This window comes from Rana temporaria, chromosome 2 (genome assembly GCF_905171775.1).
Source record: "Rana temporaria chromosome 2, aRanTem1.1, whole genome shotgun sequence".
Taxonomy (NCBI): domain Eukaryota; kingdom Metazoa; phylum Chordata; class Amphibia; order Anura; family Ranidae; genus Rana; species Rana temporaria.
In genome coordinates this window covers 533,297,447-533,317,446 of record NC_053490.1, presented here as the reverse complement: position 1 = coordinate 533,317,446, position 20,000 = coordinate 533,297,447, and the positions used below count along the sequence as shown (strand labels likewise).

At 46.5% G+C, this 20,000-nt stretch overlaps 1 protein-coding gene and 1 non-coding gene across 4 annotated transcripts in view; one reads left to right on the top strand and one right to left on the bottom strand.

Moving 5' to 3' along the window:
- The window catches only part of LOC120928070 (spindle and centriole-associated protein 1-like), a 43,878-nt gene extending 33,175 nt beyond the window's left edge, over positions 1 to 10,703 (bottom strand). For all 3 annotated transcript variants that reach the window (XM_040339157.1, XM_040339159.1, XM_040339158.1), the window contains exons 1-3: positions 10,602 to 10,703; positions 6,981 to 7,028; positions 4,323 to 4,469 (exon numbers count right to left, since the gene is read on the bottom strand). In XM_040339157.1, coding sequence (XP_040195091.1) covers positions 4,323 to 4,469; positions 6,981 to 7,028; positions 10,602 to 10,679 — 273 coding nt within the window. In that variant the 5' untranslated portion in view covers positions 10,680 to 10,703. The remainder of the gene's footprint in view (positions 1 to 4,322; positions 4,470 to 6,980; positions 7,029 to 10,601) is intronic.
- A 7,796-nt stretch (positions 10,704 to 18,499) lies between these two features.
- On the top strand, positions 18,500 to 18,571 carry TRNAG-UCC. The gene has a single exon. It is a non-coding gene; the product is annotated as a tRNA-Gly (tRNA).
- Positions 18,572 to 20,000: the final 1,429 nt, after the last annotated feature.

The window sequence follows — 20,000 nt, the reverse complement described above, 5'->3', positions numbered from 1 at the left end:
GGAGTTGTAAAGGAAAACATTTTTTCACCTTAATGCAATCTATGCATTAAAGGTGAAAAAACATTTGATAAAGCCGGCCCCCCCGAGCCCCCGTTTTACTTACCTGACCCCTCGAAAGTCCCGTGCTCGGTCCCGAGATCCTCTTCGCCACTCAGCCTGGCCGCTGATTGGCTAGAGCGGATGGATTGAGAGCAGTGCAGCCATTGGCTGGCGCTGCTGTCAATCACATCCAGTGATGCGGCGCGCCGAGGGGCGGGGCCGAGTGATACAGTGAGCGGTTATGGAGGCTCGCTCTATCACGGGAGCGCGCCCGCTAGGACTCATCACCATGTGAGCTCTCGCATGAAGGTGTTGAGTTCTTGCGGGAAGGACCAGAGACAGCCGCCGAGGGACCCCAGAAGACGAGGATCGGGGGCCACTCTGTGCAAAACGAAATGCACAGTGGAGGCAAGTATAACATGTTTGTTATTTTAAAGAATATTTTTTTTTCCCCCTTTAGTGACCCTTTATAGAATATATATATATAAAAAATTTTCTTTTTTTCTTTTTTTTTATATATATATTTTATTATTATTAGTAATAATAATATAATTAACCACTTCCATACCAGGCACTTACGCACCTTCCTGCCCAATCCAATTTTTAGCTTTCAGCGCTGTCGCAATTTGAATGATAATTGCGCGGTCATGCTACACTGTACCCAAATGAAATTTTTATCATTTTGTTCCCACAAATAGAGCTTTCTTTTGATGGTATTTGATCACTTCTGCGATTTTTATCTTTTGCGCAACAACTAAAAAACGACCAAAATTTTTGAAAATGTTTTTTGAAATTTTTTTTTTTTTTGTAAATAAGTACGTTTTCTTCTTCAATTAGGGGCACTGATATGGCGGCACCGATGAGGTGGCACTGATGGGCGGCGCTGGTATGCTGCACTGATGGGCACTCATAGGCTGCACTGATGGGCACTCATAGGCGGCACTGATGGGCACTCATAGGCGGCACCGATGGGCACTCATAGGCGGCACCGATGGGCACTCATAGGCGGCACCGATGGGCACTCATAGGCGGCACTGATGAGTACTTATGGGTGGCACAGATAGGTGGGCACTGGGCATAAATGGGCACTAAGAGGTGGCACTGGACACTGAGGGGTGGCACTGATGGCATTGCTGGGCATTATTACATTCAGTGCCCATGTTGCCAGTCAGTGCCCATTTGTGGGCACTGATTGGCATCGATTGTGTATTTTTTTTTTTTTTTGCTCCATTTGGCAACCGGGGGGCACTCCCTGGTGGTCCAGTGTTAGCATCTGAGGGAGGGGCTGCGCTGAAACACATGAAAATACATTTCCTGACATTCCTTTTCCCATTAATGCCAAACTTTAATCCACACACCCTCACCGGACACTTTATTAGGTCCCCCTTGGCCTTGCTAGTCCCGGGTTGGACCCCCTTTGGCCTTCATTCTTGGTGGAATATATACATAAAGGTGTTTAGCAGATTAGCAATTTGTGTTACCAAGCAACTGAAAGGAAAAGTTCCTCAGAGATTTTTCTCCATAGTGACGTCACATGATGACATCACACAGTTCCTGCAGATTTGTGGGCTGCACATCCATGATGCTCTATCTATTGGATGAGATGTGGTGAGTGTGGAGGCCATTGGAGGACAGGGACCTCATTGTCCAGTGGTGAGATGATTGGAGGACAGGGACCTCATTGTCCAGTGGTGAGATGATTGGAGGACAGTGACCTCATTGTCCAGTGGTGAGATGATTGGAGGACAGTGACCTCATTGTCCAGTGGTGAGATGATTGGAGGACAGTGACCTCATTGTCCAGTGGTGAGATGATTGGAGGACAGTGACCTCATTGTCCAGTGGTGAGATGATTGGAGGACAGGGACCTCATTGTCCAGTGGTGAGATGATTGGAGGACAGGGACCTCATTGTCCAGTGGTGAGATGATTGGAGGACAGGGACCTCATTGTCCAGTGGTGAGATGATTGGAGGACAGGGACCTCATTGTCCAGTGGTGAGATGATTGGAGGACAGGGACCTCATTGTCCAGTGGTGAGATGATTGGAGGACAGGGACCTCATTGTCCAGTGGTGAGATGATCGGATCTTTGTGACATGGTGACATTATCCTGCTGGGAGGAGCCATCAGAAGATGGGGACACTGTAGTCATAAAGGGATGGACATGGTCACCAACAATTCTCAGGGGGGCCGTGGTGTGTAACCGATGCTCAGTTGCTACTAAGGGGCCCAAAGTGTGCCAAGAAAATATCCCCCCCCCCCATTACACCCCCACCAATACACCACCAGCCTGACCCGGTGATACAAGGCAGGATGGATCCATGTGCCAAATTCTGACCCCCCCATCTGAATGTCGCAGCTGAAATCCAGACTCATCAGACCAGGCAACTTTTCTCCAATCTTCTATTGTCCAATGTTGGTGATCCTGTGCCAATTGTAGCCTCAGTTTCCTGTTCTTAGCTGGCAAGAGTGGCACCCGGTGTGGTCTTCTGCTGCTGTAGCCCATCCGCTTCAACGTTCGATGTGTTGTGCGTTCAGAGATGGTATTCTGCATACCTTGGATGCAACGAGTGGTTATTTGAGTTACTGTTGCCTTTCTATCATCTGGAACCAGTCTGCCCATTCTCCTCTGACCTCAACAAGGCATTTTCCTCCACACAACTGCCGCTCACTGGAGATTTTCTCTTTTTCCCATCATTCTCTGTAAACCCCGAGAGATGGTTGTGTGTGAAAATCCCAGAAATACTCAGACCAGCCTGTCTGCCACCAACAACCATGCCACGTTCAAAGTCACTTAAATCCCCTTTTTTCCCCATTCTGATGCTCGGTTTGAACTTCAGCAAGTCGTCTTCACCACGTCCAGAAGCCTAAATACATTGGGCCGGATTCAGCAAGAATTTACGCCGGCGTATCTATAGATACGCCGCGTGAATTCAAAGCTGCACCGGCGTATCTTCTTTCTGTATTCAGAAAGCAAGATACGCCGAAATTAGGCTAAGATCCGACTGGCGTAAGTCTCTTACGCCGTTGTATCTTAGGGTGCATATTTACGCTGGCCGCTATGTGGCGCTTCCGTCGTTTTCAGCGTAGAATATGCAAACTACCTAGATACGCCGATTCACAAACGTACGTGCGCCCGGCGGAATTTTTTTTACGTAGTTTGCGTAAGGCTTTTCCGACGTAACGTTTCTCCTGCTTCTATGAGGCGTACGCAATGTTAAGTATGGACGTCTTCCCGCGTTGAATTTTGAATTTTTTTACGTCGTTTGCGTAAGTCGTTCGCGAATAGGGCTGGACGTAATTTACGCTCACGTTGAAACCAATACGTCCTTGCGGCGTACTTTGGAGCAATGCACACTGGGATATGTACACGGACGGCTCATGCGCCGTTTGTAAAAAAACGTCAATCACGTCGGGTCACCACCCATTTACATAAAACACGCCCCCCCTCATCCTCATTTGAATTAGGCGCGCTTACGCTGGCCCCATTTACGCTACGCCGCCGTAACTTAGGAGGCAAGTGCTTTGTGAATACAGCACTTGCCTCTCTGATTTACGGCGGCGTAGCGTAAATACGATACGCTACGCCGCCGTAACAATGCGCCCGGCTACCTGAATCCGGCCCATTGAGCTGCTGCCGTGTGATTGGCAGATTAGCAATTTGTGTTACCGAGCAACTGAACAGGTGTACCTAATAAAGTGTCCGGTGGGTGTATATCCGTACGGTCAGTGGGAGGGGTTTAAGCTAAAATCCTAAAAGCCGATTGGTTTCTATGCAGAGCTGCACCAGATTTTGCACTCTCCAGTTTTATTAAATCACCCCCCCCCCCCATTGTGTAGAGAAGATGAAGTTGTGTTTTGTGATACAGTGAAACCTCGGATTGCGAGTAACGCGGTTAACGAGCATTCCGCAATACAAGCATTTTTTTTTTTTTAATCCTGACTCGGTTTGCGAGTGTTGTCTCGCGAAACGAGTCAAGTCAAAGCTGTGTGTGAAATACCGCATTTGGCCAGAGGTGCGGGGGCGCTGGAGCCGAGCCAATCAGAGCCGTTCCGAGCCTCTCCGGCGCCCCCCACCTCTGGCCACATGCGGTATTGCATGCCATTGAAGTCAATATGGAACGAATTATCTTAGTTTCCAATGACTTCTATGGGGAAACTCGCTTTGATATGCAAGTGCTTTGGATTACGAGCATTCTCCTGGAACGGATTATTCTCGTAATCGGAGGTTCCTCTGTATAATATAAATGTATTATTAATATTGTGAAAATCCTCTTCCAATACCTCCATCATCAGGGCCAGCCTCCTCTCCTCCAGCGGATCGGCAGCTCCTCCATTTTGTTTCCTCCACTTCTTCTTTAGGGATCTCTTCTGAAGTTCCCACTGCGCCAGCCGCTGGTTTTTAGATTTGTGGATCTCGTGTCTGTGAGCCTAGAAACCAATAAAAATGGATTAAAAACAAAAAACATATCATCTTGGAATGGTGAATTTTCCCCTTTTTGTTCCATTTCCTGACCTACACTGACCCACCCTCTCCAGGATGTGTACTTACCCCCATCCAATGGCAGGGTTTGTTTACATCTAGCCATGGGATTAACCATTTGCCGACCAGCCGCCATAGGTTGGCTCCCCTGCGCAAATCGCAGTAGCTGTATGGCAGGTGCTTTAAGAGGTATAGGGGGCGCGTGCCCGCCTGCCACGTGACGTAAGATCGGCTGATTGTGCCCGGCGGCCGACAGGCTCCCGCGATCGCTCCTGACAGAGACAGAACAGAGACTGGCTGGTTGGCTCCCCTGCACCAATCGCTGTACGGCTCTTTAAGAAGGTAGAGGGGGCGCGCACGTGATGTTGGAGCTGCTGCGCGTGCCCGGCACCCACCATACCCACCGGGCGATCGCTCCTGACAGACAGAACAGAGATCTGTCAATGTAAACAGACAGATCTCTGTTCTGTCAGTAGAGAGAGATCTCCTGTTCCTAGTACTTAGGAACAGTGATCGGTTTCCTCCCCCAGTCAGTCCCATTCCCCCCCCCCCACAGTTAGAACACACACAGAGGGAACACATTAAAACCACTTAAGTACCGCCTCCTGCACATACACGTCGGCAGAATGGCACGGCTGGGCACAAGCACGTACCTGTACGTCCTCTTTAAGTGCCCAGCCGTGGGTCACGGGCGCGCGCCCGCAACCCGGTCCAAAGCTCTGTGACTGCGATCGGTCCCCGTAGCTGAAGAACGGGGAGAGGTGAGTGTAAACACAGCTTCCCCGTTCTTCACAGTGGCGCCGTCATTGATCGTGTATTCCCTGATATAGGGAAGCACGCTCAATGACGTCACACGTCCAGCCCCGCCCCCCTACAGTTAGAAACACATATGAGGTCACACTTAACCCCTACAGCGCCCCCTTGTGGTTAACTCCCAAACTGCAACTGTCATTTTCACAGTAATCAGTGCATTTTTATACTATTAATATATTTTTTGCTGTGAAAATGACAATGGTCTCAAAAATGTGTCAAAATTTTTCGAAGTGTCCGCCATAATGTCGCAGTCATGGGAAAAAAAAAAAAAAAAAAAAAAAAAAAAAAAAAAATCGCTGATCGCCGCCATTAGTAGTAAAAAAAAAAAAAAAATATATATATAAAAAAAAATGCCATAAAACTATCCCCTATTTTGTAAACGCTATAAATTTTGCGCAAACCAACCGATAAACGCTTATTGCGATACGTATTCTTCTACATATTTTTGGTAAAAAGTATCGGCCTAAACTGAGGAAAACGTTTTTTTTTTATATATTTTTGGGGGATATTTATTATAGCAAAAAGTAAAATTGTTTTTTTTTTCCCAAAATTGTCGCTCTATTTTTGTTTATAGCGCAAAAAATAAAAACCGCAGAGGTGATTAAATACCACCAAAAGAAAGCTCTATTTGTGGGGAAAAAAGGACGCCAATTTTGTTTGGGAGCCACGTCGCACGACCGCGCAATTGTCTGTTAAAGCGACGCAGTGCCGAATCGCAAAAACTGTCCGGGTCCTTTACCTGCGTAATGGTCCGGGTCTTAAGTGGTTAAAGGGGTTGTAAACCCTCAGAATTGTTCCCCTTAATGCATTCTATGCATTAAGGTGAAAAACCTTCTTTACTGCAGCAGAGCCCCCCTTATACTTAACTGAGCCCCATAATTCCCACAACGGGAAGGAGCACAGCAGCTCCGGCCGGTGTCTCGAGTCCCGATTGGATAGATTGATAACAGCCATTGGCTCCCGCTGCTGTCAATCGATTCCAGGGGGGCGGTGCCGAGTCCAGCTGTCTGTGCCAACAGACGCAGCAGCAGGACACGGAACGCGCCCACACGGGTGTCCCGTAGGAGAGCGCTTCGCTGACGGGACACTCGAGAATAGGAGGAGCGCCGCTGAGGGACCCCAGAAGAGGAGGATCGTGGCCACTCTGTGCATAATCAACTGCAGAGGTAAGTATAACATGTTTGTGTAAACCCTGAACCTTTACAACCCCTTTAACCGATCTATCGCCCCCTAGTATGACAGGTATGTGTCCCCACTGCCAGGGGACCTTGGCGCGATGTGGTATGTCCTAATTCTGGCCCCCCCTCCTCCTTCCCCCGCCGCCGAACCATTCAGAAAGCGCAGCGCCCTTCACACATACGCAGTAGGGAATCGGCTGTAAAGCCGCAAGGCTTCACTGCTGGTTTCCCTTACAGGCTATGGCGGCGGAAGCACCCGAGGGGAAACATTGGTTGCGGGTGCCGACATCGCTGGACCCCTGGACAGGTAAGTGTCCGAATATTAAAAGTCAGCAGCTATAGGATGTGTGGGGGAACACCACTTTAAACTTGATATGTGATAATAATAATAATAATAATAATAATAATAATAGATCTCAGCTCACATAAAATCACACAAATCCTGTGAAGAGGACTACAATCACTCACCAGCTCCTCTGGGGTGGCCCGGTGTACATTGAGATCTTGAACGGAGCTCTAAAAACACAGCAGAGTGAAGGGTCATTGATGACATACATATCCTGCATATACTGAGTGTATGGACGGAGGGGGGAGGGGGAGGGGAATAGCACGGACGGAGGGGGGAGGGGGGAGGGGAATAACACAGATGGGAGCGGTGGGGAAGTCTCAGCATTTTCACAAGTTTTGTATCCCATTGGAGGAAAGTCTTAACCACTTAAGGACCCCTTCCCTTCACGCCGATATACGTCGGCAGAATGGCACGGCTGGACACAAGCACGTACCTATACGCGTCTCTTTAAGAGCCCAGCCAGGGGGTCACAAAACTCTGTGGCCGCGCCTGCGGGACCCGATCGCCGCCGGTGTCCTGCGATCGGTCACAGTAGCTGAAGAACGGGGAGAGGCGAGTGTAAACACACCTTCCCCGTTCTTCACAGTGGCAGTGTCAGTGATCGTCTGTTGCCTGATATAGGGAAAGACGATCACTGACGTCACACGTCCAGCCCCGCCCCCTACAGTTAGAAACACATATGAGGTCACACTTAACCCCTTCAGCGCCCCCTAGTGGTTAACTCCTAAACTGAAATTGTCATTTTCACAGTAATCGGTGCATTTTTATAGCACTTTTCGCTGTGAAATTGACAATGGTCCCAAAAATGTGTCAAAAGTGTCTGTTGAGTCTGTCATAAGGTCACAGTCACGAAAAAAAAAACACGCTGATCGCCGCCATTCGTAGTAAAAAAAAAAAAAAATTTTATAAAAATACAATAAAACTATCCCCTATTTTGTAAACGCTTTAAATTTTGCGCAAACCAACCGATAAACGCTTATTGCGATTTTTTTTACCAGGAAAACTTTTTATTTTTATATCTTTTTGGGGATATTTATTATAGCAAAAAGTATTAATTTTTTTTCAAAATTGTCGCTCTATTTTTGTTTATAGCGCAAAATATAAAAATCGCAGAGGTGATCAAATACCACCAAAAGAAAGCTCTATTTGTGGGGAAAAAAGGACGCCGATTTTGTTTGGGAGCCACGTCGCAAGACCACGCAATTGTCAGTTAAAGCGTCGCAGTGCCGAATAGCAAAAAAGGGGCCAGGTCCTTTACCTGCATAATGGTCCGGGTCTTAAGTGGTTAACCTAGCTGGTACTTCCAGGTATGGAGGAACATGTGACTCACCCTTGTGACCGTTCTGGGCCAATCAGGGGAGTCCACAGTCCTGTGTTAGTTACAACTACAGCAACAGGCAACCAATACAAGGCCCCCCCCCCTTTCTGAATAGAACAGGCAAGCATTGATGCCCGGGCAAGCCTGCAATAAGAAAACCTGTTGCTGTGCTCTGCATGGGTAAAGCAATGCAGGGCAAAGCGAAGATTAAAAAACGGAAACCCCCAAAAATTCAGCCGCTTTGTAAAACTTTCTGGATAACTATGGACTGGATCCAACGAGGTGCACGCCACCTTGTGGACTTATCTCTTCAATTAAAGGGGTTGTAAAGGTAAAAAAAAAAAAAAAAAATCCCTAAATAGCTTCCTTTACCTTAGTGCAGTCCTCCTTCACTTACCTCATCCTTCCATTTTGCTTTTAAATGTCCTTATTTCTTCTGAGAAATCCTCACTTCCTGTTCTTCTGTCTGTAACTCCACACAGTAATGCAAGGCTTTCTCCCTGGTGTGGAGAAAGCCTCTTGAGGGGGGAGGGGCGAGCAGGAGAGTCAGGACGCTCTCTACTTTGAAGATAGATAAAGTAGCTGTGTGTTAGTGGGTGTCCTGACTCTCCTGCTCGCCCCCTCCCCCCTCAAGAACCTCTCCACACCAGGGAGAAGGCCTCACATTACTGTGTGGAGTTACAGACAGAAGAACAGGAAGTGAGGATTTCTCAGAAGAAATAAGGACATTTAAAAGCAAAATGGAAGGATGAGGTAAGTGAAGGAGGACTGCACTAAGGGAAAGGAAGCTATTTAGGATTTTTTTTTTACCTTTACAACCCCTTTAATAGTTTTTAACAGCAGATTTTACAAAGCCTTCTGTGAATGGACAGCAGAAGGTGGGGGGGGGGGCAGAGATGCTGTGTGTGAGAACACAAGGGGGGTTATTTACAAAAAGGAAAATCCACTTTGCACTACAAGTGAAAAGTGCACTTGGAAGTGCAGTCGCTGTAAATCTGAGGGGAAGATCTGAAATGAGAGGGAAGCTCTGCTGATTTTATCATCCAATAATGTGCAAATTAAAATGCTGTTTTTTTCTTTTCCTTGCATGTCCCCCTCAGACCTACAGAGACTGCACTTCCCTCACATCTACAGAGACTGCACTTCCCTCAGACCTACAGAGACTGCACTTCCCTCAGATCTACAGAGACTGCACTTCCCTCAGACCTACAGAGACTGCACTCCCCTCAGACCTACAGAGACTGCACTCCCCTCAGACCTACAGAGACTGCACTCCCCTCAGACCTACAGAGACTGCACTCCCCTCAGACCTACAGAGACTGCGCTTCCCTCAGACCTACAGAGACTGCGCTTCCCTCAGACCTACAGAGACTGCGCTTCCCTCAGACCTACAGAGACTGCACTTCCCTCAGACCTACAGAGACTGCACTTCCCTCAGACCTACAGAGACTGCACTTCCCTCAGATCTACAGAGACTGCACTTCCCTCAGACCTACAGAGACTGCACTTCCCTCAGATCTACAGAGACTGCACTTCCCTCAGACCTACAGAGACCGCACTCCCCTCAGATCTACAGAGACTGCACTTCCCTCAGATCTACAGAGACTGCGCTTCCCTCAGATCTACAGAGACTGCACTTCCAAGTAGTTTGCACTTGTAGTGCAAAGTGGATTTTCCTTTCGTAAATAACCCCCCAAGCCTTTCCTGTCGGCTATTTCTCTGCTCTCGGTGCTCAAGAATCGGAAGTTTACATTGGACAACCAGGAAGAAATATTGTTCAACACAGGAAGGGACCAGGACACCTAATTTCTGGCAGGATCAGCTCGTATTTTCTGCATTTGCTGTAAAGGTTATTAGCTTGGGGGGGGGGGGGGGGAGAAAACAAATGCAGCCACCATAGCTAAGGAAAGTAAGCTGCAACATTTTACATTTCTGTGCGTTGGGTTTAGTTATCCTTTAAAGCAGGGGGGTGTCCAAACTTTATAAACAAAGGGCCAGTTTACGGTCCTTCAGACTTTAGGGGGGGGGGGGCAGACTAGGGCCGCTGGGAGTAGAGAATGTCCAGTGGGGGTAAATAATACCATATCTTTGGTGTCAGTGGGAGGACTAGTGCCCCATTGTTGGTGTCAATGAAAGAATTGATGGTGTCAGTTGGAGGGGTAGTGCCCCATTGTTGTCAGCAACAAGAATTATGCCCCATTGGAGTTGGATGGAATAGTGGCCTATGGGCCGCCATTAAGGCACGCAAAGGGCCACATTCAGCCCCAGGGCCGCAGTTTGGAGACCCCCTGCTTTAAAAAGGAAGAGATTATCAATTCTTCAGATATCACAGAACGGGAAATTATTCTCTGGAAGTCAGTAATTCTACACTGTACATCCTGCAGCCCCGGATCCCGGGGGGGGGGTCCCCCAAAACACTCACATCCCACGCCTGCCGCACTTGTGTCCTCTTCCTATTGGTGGTTTTCTTCACACCGGGGCGACCGTACCGCACAGACATCTGTCAGGAGGAGAAATGATCGGCATTATTCCAGCACAAAGCGACTTCTGATCCCTCCACCTGACACCCCACACTTACCAGCCCCCCCAATACACGCTCGGGACACCCCCAATACATCCCAATCACACCCCAAGATCTACAAACTCCACCCCCCACACCCATCACTGACATCCTCAGAACCCCCGACACTCACCAGTGACACGGGATAGAAGAAGATCCTGGACTGCCGCACTCCTTAAAACGATGTCTTTATTGTACAAATGAAATCCAACAAACAACCAAAGCGATGCAGGAAAAAGAACAAAGAAAAAGGTGCCGACATGTTTCACATCATGTGGTGCTTACTCTTAGCTACAAGAATCGCACAATGGGAAACATGTCGGCCACCTTTTTCCTGTTCACTTCATTTTCACTGCATCACTTTGGTTGTTTTTTGGATTTCATTTGTAGAACTAGAAAATGCATTTCCTGCAGAAAATACGTGGGAAAGCTGAATAGCTGAATTGCTAAAGCTAACTGGATGAATAGCTTAAATACGTAAGAAAACGTCGAAGTGAGAATCAGCATTCCCACCAATTAGCATCTTTTTAAAAGTAATTACCTTTTGCAGGAGCTGCACCATAAAATTGCCCCATAAAATGTCTACCATCAAAACTGCCCCCATCAAAATTTCTCCCATCACATTATCACCAAACTACCATCAAACATTGCCCCATCAAACATTGCCCCCATCAAATACTGGCCCAACAAAAACAGCACCATTAAAATTGCCCCCATCCTATTGCCTCATCAAAAACTGCCCCATCAAAACCCCCATCCTATTGCCCCCCATTAAAAACGGCCCCATCCTATTGCCCCCATCAAAAACTGCCCCCATCAAAAACCCCATCCTATTACCTTATCAAAAACGTCCCCATCCTATTGCCCCCATAAAAACTGCCCCATCCTATTGGGCCAATCAAAAAGTGCCCCATCCTATTGGGCCAATCAAAAAGTGCCCCATCCTATTGGCCCAATCAAAAAGTGCCCCATCCTATTGGCCCCATCAAAAAGTGCCCCATCCTATTGGCCCCATCAAAAAGTGCCCCATCCTATTGGCCCCATCAAAAAGTGCCCCATCCTATTGGCCCCATCAAAAAGTGCCCCATCCTATTGGCCCCATCAAAAAGTGCCCCATCCTATTGGCCCCATCAAAAAGTGCCCCATCCTATTGGCCCCATCAAAAAGTGCCCCATCCTATTGGGCCCATCAAAAAGTGCCCCATCCTATTGGCCCCATCAAAAAGTGCCCCATCCTATTGGCCCCATCAAAAAGTGCCCCATCCTATTGGCCCCATCAAAAAGTGCCCCATCCTATTGGCCCCATCAAAAAGTGCCCCATGAAAAAGTGCCCCATTCTATTGCCTCCCCATTAAAAACTGCCCCATCAAAAACTGTCACATGCTCTCATTGACTTCAATGTTAAAAAAAAAAGTGCTAAAAAAAAGCTTAATATTTAAAAAAAAAGTATAAATAGTAGGGAAAAAAAGTTGAAGAAGTCCCATCATTAGCTGAAAGCTGAACATTTTAAAAGTTGAATGGTTTTAATAGCTGAAAGTATGCAGAAGTTACGCAGAGCCAAAAAATGTACGTAATAAAATTTTAGTCAAAATTAAAGATAAATAAAAAAACGAATAACAATTGTGGGACTGCTGAAGCATTCCCACTAAATATAAAACGGTTTTGTATTTTTTTTCTTTTTTTTTTTTAAATCGGTCTTTAACAAAAAATAAAAACCGCAGACGTGATCAAATTTCACCAAAAGAAAGTTCTATTTGTGGAAAAAAAAATGATAAAAATGTCATTTGGGTACAGCGTTGTATGACCGCGCAATTGTCATTCAAAGAGTGAGAAAGCTGAAAATTGGTCTGAACAGGAGGGGGGGGGGGGGGGGGGGGGGGTTTAAGTGCCCGGTAAGCAAGTGGTTAAGAAAAATCGTCTTCTATTTTTGAGTCATCAAGAGATTTAAAAAAACAACAACTCATGATAACTCGGCAAAAAAAAAAAAACGGACAATTTATTTTTAAAGGAAAAAGCCTGACAGGTTCTAATAATCCCTCTCCACTCCATCCAACACTAAAAATAAACAGGATTTTCTTTATTTATAATGTATCAAATGGGGGGGAACTATTGGTTTGGCAGTTAAAGGGTTAAAAATAAAAAATAAAATAGATATGATTTTGTAGTGAAAGGGTTAAAAATAGAGAAATAATTGGGGTGTAATAACAAGAAAATAAAAAGAAATGAAAAGATGTTATCATAAGAATAGAGATCTTTATTTCAGCCATGGGACTGAAAGGGTTAAATCTCATTCACAATAACATCTTAAAGGAGCCGTACCCCTATTAGATCCGTATACTGATCCTACAAGCTGAATTCACAAAGTTCAAAAATAAGGACGTGGCTCCTTTAAGAAAAATTGGCAGTTATTTTTTTTGCCGAGTCAACATGAGATTTAAAAAAAAAAAAAAAAAAAAAAAGGTCATTGTGATGTCACAGCAAAAAGGTCTTTGTGATGTCACAGCATGAGCCTGACCTGAGCCAATATAAGGCGGTGCGGAGGGAAGACAGCAGTCGTTGAGTGTTCACTGACCAGTGAAGACGTGTTTCTAATCTCTCCTGAGATTTTTCTTGCGATTTGATTAGATTTCATTGCGATTTCTATTCTTGTGCATTTAAAGAGTGTTTCTTTATTTCTTAATAATGAGACAATTTAAATGTAAAAAGCTTTTTTCTCTGAAAAACACCAAAGAGAAAGCCAGCAAAGGAAGGGCAGCTATGGAAGGAGGTATCAGTGACCAGCCTGCAGATACCCCCAAAAAGCCCTCCAAAATGAAGAAGACCCGGGCGTTTGTACGCGGATGTTTCAGAGCTGTTGTTGGATGTTTCGGGTCCGGCTGTAAAGCCAATGGACATCACCGGGATACAGACACCGAGATTGGTAAGTACTATGTTTAGTGATCGATACAAAATGTACTCTGGATAAGTCACCTCCACTCATCGATCGAAGGCTCCTTCACCCCAAAATGACTCCTTTTCATAGAATTTTAGAACAGAAGGAGATATTAAAGTGATTGTTAAGCCTCTATGTGATCTTTATATCCTCCCCTCTGTCAGATACAAAGCTGCATCCTAGTGCCTGTGTGTTATTTAAAAAAGAACCGGTTTCTAGTGGAAGGAAACCCATAGAATTAACAGTTTCAAAAAACATTTCTATTCCCGGCATGCTGGGAATGCCAACTGTCACATTTATTGTGCACTCAAACTGTCATACCGGATCACATGTGTGGCATTATGGCAGTTGAAGATTAAACCGAGGTCAAGATGGATACATTGCAATATAAGTAGAAATGTTTTTTTGTCTATAGAGCACAGGCACTAGGATGCAGCTTTTTATGTGACAGAGAGGATGAACAGATCAGGGATAGTGAGAGATGACATGCAAAGAGGGGGAGGGGGAGGAGACACAGGGAGAGCTGCAGATAGTAGCGTATGATGGAGACATGTACAGGGAGGGTGAGGGGGGGGAGGAGACATAGGGAGAGCTGCAGATAGTAGCGTATGATGGAGACATGTACAGGGAGGGTGAGGGGGGGGGGGGGGGGGGGGGGGGGAGACACAGGGAGAGCTGCAGCTAGTAGCGTATGATGGAGACACGTACAGGGAGGGTGAGGGGGGGTTTAATAATAAGAAACAGAAGCCCTGCAGATTACTCCCCCACGCATTGAAATTAAGAATCAGTTCCCTTTCTTAAACCATTAATTTTAGTGGGTCGGCATAACTGCCAGGCAACTAGAATTTTTATAGGAAGGCCACCATTAGTGATCCCTGTGTCCCGGTCATGTTGGGTTTATTTATTGTCCCTGGCATTGGAATTTTGAACTTTTCTCTGTATAATTTGATGTTGTATAAAAATATATATAATGTAGGTGAAAGTGCTAAACCTGATTCTTCTTTCTTTATTGCAGATGTACGCAGTATTTACTGCAGAGACAGCTCACAAGGCAGGACTGCCCCAGTGAGCGAGACAGAATATGAACGCTACATTGAGGCTTCACCAGCATGTGACGTTCACACCGAGGCTACGGCAGCATGTGACGTTCACACCAAGGCTACGGCAGAATGTGACGTTCACACCAAGGCTACGGCAGAATGTGACGTTCACACCGAGGCTACGGCAGAATGTGACGTTCACACCGAGGCTACGGCAGAATGTGACGTTCACACCGAGGCTACGGAAGAATGTGACGTTCACACCGAGGCTACGGAAGAATGTGACGTTCACACCGAGGCTACGGCAGAATGTGACGTTCACACCGAGGCTACGGCAGAATGTGACGTTCACAACGAGGCTACGGCAGAATGTGACGTTCACAACGAGGCTACGGCAGAATGTGACGTTCACAACGAGGCTACGGCAGAATGTGACGTTCACAACGAGGCTACGGCAGAATGTGACGTTCACACCGAGGCTACGGCAGAATGTGACGTTCACACCGAGACTACGGCAGAATGTGACGTTCACAACGAGACTACGGCAGAATGTGACGTTCACAACGAGACTACGGCAGAATGTGACGTTCACACCGAGGCTACGGCAGAATGTGACGTTCACACCGAGGCTACGGCAGAATGTGACGTTCACAACGAGACTACGGCAGAATGTGACGTTCACAACGAGACTACGGCAGAATGTGACGTTCACAACGAGACTACGGCAGAATGTGACGTTCACAACGAGACTACGGCAGAATGTGACGTTCACAACGAGACTACGGCAGAATGTGACGTTCACAACGAGACTACGGCAGAATGTGACGTTCACAAAGAGACTACGGGAAAATGTGACGTTCACAACGAGACTACGGCAGAATGTGACGTTCACAACGAGACTACGGCAGAATGTGACGTTCACAACGAGACTACGGCAGAATGCGACGTTCACAACGAGACTACGGCAGAATGCGACGTTCACAATGAGACCCCTCAAGAATGTGATAATCGCATAAAGAATTCATCAGCATGTGACGTTTACACAGAGACTCCCCCAGCATGTGACGAAGATGGGGGCAAGGTTACCAGAAAGGATAGACACATACTAGTGGTAGGGGATTCAGTTATTGGAAGAATACAGAGGGCAATCTGTCACAAAGACCATTATCGCCAAACAGTATGTTCTTTCCCGGGCGCTCGGGTTCGGAACATTGCAGATTGCATGGACAAATTATTGGATGGTGCTGGAGAGGACCCAGCTGTCATGGTATATATCGGTACCAATGACAAAGTTAGAGAAAGATGGAGCGCCCTACAAAATGATTTCAGGGACTTGGGGGCCATATTGAAGAGAAGGTCCCCCAATGCAATATTTTCTGAAATACTGCCTGTACCTCGAGCCACACCACAGAGACAGCAAGAGCTTATGGTACTTAACAAGTGGCTGAGGAACTGGTGCAGGGAGGAGGGGTTTGGCTTCATGGCCAACTGGGCTGACTTTTCAGGCCGTAACCATCTTTATAGTAGTGAAGGATTGCACTTAAATGGGAGGGGTGCAGCTTTCTTGGGAATGAAGATGGCCAAAATGTTGGAAGAAAAGTTAAACTAGGTGATGAGAAGAGGACGATTTGTTAGTGAATATGAGGGAGAGGATCTTCATTTCAAGCCATCATGAGAGGAATCCACTACGTCATCAATCTCTTAAAAGATTCTCATAAGCAGTTTCTGAATCACCAACTATCAATTTATTTGGACAAACAAGACAATTGGCTGTTCCTAGAAGAAGACTCAACAAAAAGTTTTAGGGACCCTCCCAGGGACCAGGTACGGCTGTACCAACACAGGTCCCTACACTGGTGGCGGCTGCCACTCCAGTAACCAGAGGGTCTTCCCATCAACCCTCTATTTACCTTTCTGCAGAAGCTTTAAAGGTTCGACAATACATTGCCCGACAATACATTGCCCGACAATACATTGCCCAAACAATCACCTGTAAAAAAAAAAAAAGTGTCTGAGATGTTGGTGGTAAACAGCCTGCTAGGCCCAAGGGGAACCGAACCAAGCCCTACAAAAACTGCCTCATATCCAAAAGTTGCCAAGAGTGTAAATGTAGACATTACGCTTTAAGGTTAATCAAAAATATAACATTCTAAAGGGAAAGGTAGAACAAAGGGGGAGTATGGAAGAGGGAGAGAGGGAGGAAAGGGGGGAGAAGGGAAGGTTGGAGGAAGAAGGGAGTGAGGGTTGGGGGGAACCCCCACACCCCTTCCTTACCCGGAACCTTCCATCCCCCCTACTTTCCTCCCTCTCTGCCTCTTACATACTCCTCCTCCCCTTGTTCTACCTTTCCCTTTAGAATGTGATATTTTTAATTAACCTTAAAGCATAATGTCTACATTTACACTCTTGGCAACTTTTGGATATGAGGCAGCTTTTGGAGGACTTGGTTTGGTTCCCCGGGCCTAGCAGGCTGTTTACCACCAACATCTCAAGCACGTTTTTACAGGTGATATGTTTGATCTATGTATTGTCAATCGACATAAAGTAATTGATTATGTTGTGAAGTTTGTAGGCCTTTTTTGTAGGTTTTTAAGGCGAGTGTTGAACCGGCTATAAGAGGAGGTTGAAGGCCGGTATGTTTTTGAGGTGTGTGTTGGACCGGCTATAAGGAAAGGTTGGAGGCCGGTATGTTTTTGAGGTGTGTGTTGGACCGGCTATAAAGGAAAGGTTGGAGGCCGGTATGTTTTTGAGGTGTGTGTTGGACTGGCTATAAGGGAAGGTTGGACGCCGGTATGTTTGTTTTTGAGGTGTGTGTTGGACCGGCTATAAGAGGAGGTTGAAGGCCGGTATGTTTTTTAGGCATGTGTTGGACCGGCTATAAGAGGAGGTTGAAGGCCGGTATGTTTTTGAGGTGTGTTGGACCGGCTATAAGGAGGTGGTTGGAGGCCGGTATGTTTTTGAGGTGTGTGTTGGACCGGCTATAAGGAAAGGTTGGAGGCCGGTATGTTTTTGAGGTGTGTGTTGGACTGGCTATAAGGGAAGGTTGGACGCCGGTATGTTTGTTTTTGAGGTGTGTGTTGGACCGGCTATAAGAGGAGGTTGAAGGCCGGTATGTTTTTTAGGCGTGTGTTGGACCGGCTATAAGTGGAGGTTGGAACTCTTTTTGTCTTCAGAGATCAGAGAAGTCTTTCCAGCTTTCTTTAGGCTTTCTCTGCTGGAGAAATGAGAACTCTTCCCGCCAGTGAGGTCCTTCATGGGAAGTCCAAGGCCTCACTCACACGGGGTGTATGAATCTGTACCCTGTGTGGGGGCTGCATTAACCCCAAAAAGGACATCCATGTGGGTGCAGTTGTGCGGACGCACCCTAGGTGCGTTCGGGGGCCGTGCACCGGCACCCACACAGATGTCACATTGGGTACAGTCACTGCACCCCAGTTGACAGCAATGGGACTGCCTACACGGCATGCTGGGAACACCTGTGCATCCCCATTCCGGTAAACACGGTCCTCCCATGGGGTACGGATTCATACCCCCCGTGTGAATGAGGCCTAAGGGTGAATGGAATATTTAGCTCCATTGTGTTTCTAATTTGGGGACCACTGTACCCCTCTTTGTTATTTCGGTGTGTTTTATTATAGGAGTGTTATAGATTGTAGTTTAGGATAAGTTTGGATTTCTTCTGAAGGCCCTTTGAGTGGACATAAGTGATTTACCCCGCTCAGCAGGGGCAGGCCTTAGCTAACAGAGGCTTATGGGTTAGCCTTGCAGCACTGGGGACATTCTACTTTTGCGTTGGTGGTGCAGTGGCGAGCATAGCTGCCTTCCAAGCAGCTGACCCGGGTTCGATTCCCGGCCAATGCCATCTCCAATACTTGGAGTCCTCAGAGAGAAAAGCGCTATACAAGGTATATACAGGGAGTGCAGAATTATTAGGCAAATGAGTATTTTGACCACATCATCCTCTTTATGCATGTTGTCTTACTCCAAGCTGTATAGGCTCGAAAGCCTACTATAAATTAAGCATATTAGGTGATGGGCATCTCTGTAATGAGAAGGGGTGTGGTCTAATGACATCAACACCCTATATCAGGTGTGCATAATTATTAGGCAACTTCCTTTCCTTTGGCAAAATGGGTCAAAAGAAGGACTTGACAGGCTCAGAAAAGTCAAAAATAGTGAGATATCTTGCAGAGGGATGCAGCACTCTTAAAATTGCAAAGCTTCTGAAGCGTGATCATCGAACAATCAAGCGTTTCATTCAAAATAGTCAACAGGGTCGCAAGAAGCGTGTGGAAAAACGGCGCAAAATAACTGCCCATGAACTGAGAAAAGTCAAGCTTGCAGCTGCCAAGATGCCACTTGCCACCAGTTTGGCCATATTTCAGAGCTGCAACATCACTGGGGTGCCCAAAAGCACAAGGTGTGCAATACCCAGAGACATGGCCAAGGTAAGAAAGGCTGAAAGACGACCACCACTGAACAAGACACACAAGCTGAAACGTCAAGACTGGGCCAAGAAATATCTCAAGACTGATTTTTCGAAGGTTTTATGGACTGATGAAATGAGAGTGAGTCTTGATGGGCCAGATGGATGGGCCCGTGGCTGGATTGGTAAAGGGCAGAGAGCTCCAGTCCGACTCAGACGCCAGCAAGGTGGAGGTGGAGTACTGGTTTGGGCTGGTATCATCAAAGATGAGCTTGTGGGGCCTTTTCGGGTTGAGGATGGAGTCAAGCTCAACTCCCAGTCCTACTGCCAGTTTCTGGAAGACACCTTCTTCAAGCAGTGGTACAGGAAGAAGTCTGCATCCTTCAAGAAAAACATGATTTTCATGCAGGACAATGCTCCATCACACGCGTCCAAGTACTCCACAGCGTGGCTGGCAAGAAAGGATATAAAAGAAGAAAAACTAATGACATGGCCTCCTTGTTCACCTGATCTGAACCCCATTGAGAACCTGTGGTCCATCATCAAATGTGAGATTTACAAGGAGGGAAAACAGTACACCTCTCTGAACAGTGTCTGGGAGGCTGTGGTTGCTGCTGCACGCAATGTTGATGGTGAACAGATCAAAACATGACAGAATCCATGGATGGCAGGCTTTTGAGTGTCCTTGCAAAGAAAGGTGGCTATATTGGTCACTGATTTGTTTTTGTTTTGTTTTTGAATGTCAGAAATGTATATTTGTGAATGTTGAGATGTTATATTGGTTTCACTGGTAAAAATAAATAATTGAAATGGGTATATATATATTTTTTGTTAAGTTGCCTAATAATTATGCACAGTAATAGT